Genomic DNA, 3,723 nt, shown 5'->3' on the forward strand with positions numbered 1-3,723 from the left:
CAACATTGATTACCTCAGCAAAAAGAAAACCTTGCATCAAATATTTGTGCTACAACTAATCATGTTTTTTTGGTACATAACGAATCGCATTTTCTTAATTAAAAATACTGGTTGCTTAAGGTGCTTACCACATGTGAAAGGATGGGGGGAACCAAAATAAAATAAAATAAAATCATAATAACTAAAGATTATTGCATTGACAAAGGCATATCTCTTGAGCATATCAATGAAGTTTAGGTACTATTCAACTCCTAACCTTACCTAGATGTACATTTTCATGAAAAAGACACGAGAGCCTTACTTTGAATTGGATAAGACCAGGGTTGGGGCAGGAGTACCTACTACTCTATTGACCCCCTTTTGTTTATGTTACCAAATGTATACCTGCTGCTTTTCCTTACTTTCCTCTGATTTTAATAGTGTACTCTTTATTCCCTTGATTAATTGTTACCGTATGAAGTTGCATGCATCTATGTGTTCAAGATTAATAAAGATAAAGGAAGGACATCAGCAATGTGATGTATAACTATTAACTAAGTTACAACGAACTCTTTTTAAACAAAAGGGCTTTCCATTTTGATAATACATTTAGGGCCTGTTCGTTTGCCTAAAAAAAAGAGGGAAATCAAAGAAATGGAAAACTATTAAAATGAAGAATTGTTTTTGGAGTGTTTGGTTGGCTAAAAAAGAAGGAAATCAAAGAAATGAAATTGAAATGATGTTAGTTGTCACCTTATTATTGGATGATGTTTGTGATTTTTTAAGAAAACTAGTTTTGGAGTGTTCGGTTGGCGAAAAAAAATAAGGAAATGAATTATAAGAAACCTATTTCCTATAGTTTCTTGTTTTCTTTTGTTCGGTTCATTCTTAAAAATAAGAAATGAAATGAGATGGGATGAGTTGTCATTGTATTATTGGGTGATGTGAAGAAAGATTAAGAAAAGTGTTTTCATAACTTTTTGGGATGAAAATGAAGAAATGAAATGTTAATGAGATGAGGTGAATTGTTATAATATTTTATTGGATGATGTGAGTGATTTGAAATGATGAGAAGAGATGAGTTGAGTGATGTTTGGATGAAAATAATATTTTATTAGATGTGATGGATGAGTTGTTAGATGAAAATAATATTTTATTAGATGTGATGGATGAGTGGTTAAATGAAAATCATATTTTATTAGATGATGTGGATGAGTTGTTGGATGAAAATAATATTTTATTGGATGTTGTGGGTGAGTTTTAGGGATGGAAATGGAGGAAATGGTGAGTTTTGAGATTTTCACCATTTCCATTTCCATTTGTTGGTTTTTAGAAAACAAACGAACAGGCCCTTAGTTGAGAGACTTGAATGTAGAGTTTTTTTTTCTTTTTTTTAAAATTCACAGCATGTGGTAGGATGGATGAGCAGAGTGGCTATCCATATATTTACCGTCACTCTGCCAATCGACTCAATCTATTGAATCATCACTAGCTAGCTCCTTCGGCAGTGACAGATGGGCGCGCAAGGTTAATGGCCTCGTTGGCACAAATCTCGCTGACATGCACACATCACGGGCCGTCGAAATTCTATTAATTATGTATAGCACGGCGGCGAAATTCTATTTTATAGCACGGCGGAAGCTGATTGAAGAGAGGAGACCAAGTACCAGGTCTCGAGGCTTTTCCAGCAGTTAGGCCTCGACCGTAGGATTATGCCCCAGCAATCCTCATTTTCTCATGCCCACGTGGGCGGAGCTCGTTGAGGGTGGTGGTGTCAACTATCAAAAACTTTCCCGCTACGTAGTCATTGTGCTTTTGCTTAGTTAAATACATCTTTTGTATCTCATCAAAGTTCATGATATGTTTGATATGATAGAGATATTAGTTATATGGTCTTTTTATATATATTGTGACACCGCTACTTTTTATTTACCGTGGACTTCTGTCTCCACCGCGGCACGCACATACGATATACACGTACTGAATGTGCTCAAATACTACTCATAATGGTACATCCATACATGAAAATATGTTTTGCAAGTTTAGCGAGCAATTGAGAAGGCAATCTTTCCTCACCAAAAATAAATAAAATAAAATACAATATAACAAGCAAATATCCCATAGCGCATCTATAGTCTTACTATCAAGAGGTATGTTGAAATTTGACACCAATTAATAATGAATTATTGCCAAAACTTATCAAAACTTTTGTGCTGCCATCTTCAATGCATGGCTGTCACCACAATGCGAATATTTTTTTTATCGATGTTAAAAAGCTCCACATTTACAATTTTCTTGCAAAATCTGACAAAAGTTGCACAACAAAGTCCACAAAAACCTGCTCGATTACTTTATAATCTTAATTAAAGGTTACCCAATGCATAGATTTTTGGGGCATCACTATCCTGTAACAAGTGCGGAAATCGAGTTGCTGAAAATTATTTCCCAAATCAACAAAAAAGTTGATGAAAATTGATAACAAAAGATTAACCTGCAAGGGCTTCATAGATTGAAAAATGCACATTCCCCAAAAGAAATTGCATCGAAATGCCCTGATTTGAATTCATATACTGAAACAGACATGTAATTATCCTTCAGATAGAAGTAACACAGCATGTATATTCAAACCTCAGCAGCCTATTTTGTTGAGAAAAACATGCAAACAAAGACACGCTGATTTAAAACACCTCACTCCCATAAAAACAAGTATCTGTTCACACCAATCAGTCACATACACAAGATACAAGTCTCAGGACTCAAATACGGCGCATTCCATCATAAGCACAAGAAGCATTCTATCGCAAGTATTCATAAAAGAGTATCCCCTCACCTGGGGAAAACAATTAAAGAGCGAACAAAGAACTAATAGGCAATGGTTTCATGATCAGGATCCCAATTAGGTAGAAGCAGAAACCCACCACCAGCAATCACATATAAGTACCTCAAAAATCCAGAGTAAATACAACTAGAAGACTTACTGGGACCATTACTCAATTCTTTGTCTTTGAGTGCTTCACGAGCCAATCAATAACTACATCGATGTTGGTTGAGTTCTTGCATGAGATCATGAAGCAACAAACTTCCCTGTCATTTATGGCTTTCAGCCCCCTACAAATGCAGCAAACTGTAAGTGACAAAAACTGATAAAGAACAGATTGGACACTTCAGCTGTCTTCAGACATGGAAATTTTCCTCATTATATAACCCACAAAACAATGTAATGTACAAGTTCGAGTAATTATATGATCCTAAGACAAGTAGAATTGCGTTTGAGCCTGAAATATGTTCTATCATTTTAATCTAGACCTAGTCTGGGCTCTTCTAGTAATTTGAAAGAAAAAAGGCTCTCTTTATGTTTTTTTCCCCTTTTGATTTATGTACATCTTAGTATAAAAACAGGCCAATCAGCAGATGAAGCAGGCACGATCTGGGTCAGATTGAAATGAGAAGCTTGTTCCAGACAAAGCGAAGGCAACGCAGGACAAAGATGAACATAGTTTGATAATACTGGAACTTGTTGGATAAGCAGCAAAAAGATGAACATAGTTTGATAATACTGGAACTTGTCGGATATCTTTGTTACTTACATTTGCTCTGTCAAAGCCTCTTTTGGTAGAGCTTCAGGCCTATCAATTTTGTTCCCAAGGACAAGCAATGGGATCCCATGGAGGGATGGCTTGCCAAGTAGATCATGAAGTTCACTTTTCGAGATAGACAAGTTATCGTGATCAGCAGCATCAACGA

At 35.8% G+C, this 3,723-nt stretch overlaps 1 protein-coding gene across 1 annotated transcript in view; it reads right to left on the reverse strand.

The window, feature by feature from the left end:
- Positions 2,573-3,723, reverse strand: part of LOC109820374 (ADP-ribosylation factor-like protein 8a) — a 14,480-nt gene continuing 13,329 nt past the window's right edge. The window contains exons 5-6 of the mRNA XM_020386501.1: positions 3,567-3,723; positions 2,573-3,087 (exon numbers count right to left, since the gene is read on the reverse strand). The exon at positions 3,567-3,723 is cut by the window's right edge and continues 17 nt beyond it. Coding sequence (XP_020242090.1) covers positions 2,970-3,087; positions 3,567-3,723 — 275 coding nt within the window. The 3' untranslated portion in view covers positions 2,573-2,969. The remainder of the gene's footprint in view (positions 3,088-3,566) is intronic.

Source organism: Asparagus officinalis, chromosome 8 (genome assembly GCF_001876935.1).
Source record: "Asparagus officinalis chromosome 8, Aspof.V1, whole genome shotgun sequence".
Taxonomy (NCBI): domain Eukaryota; kingdom Viridiplantae; phylum Streptophyta; class Magnoliopsida; order Asparagales; family Asparagaceae; genus Asparagus; species Asparagus officinalis.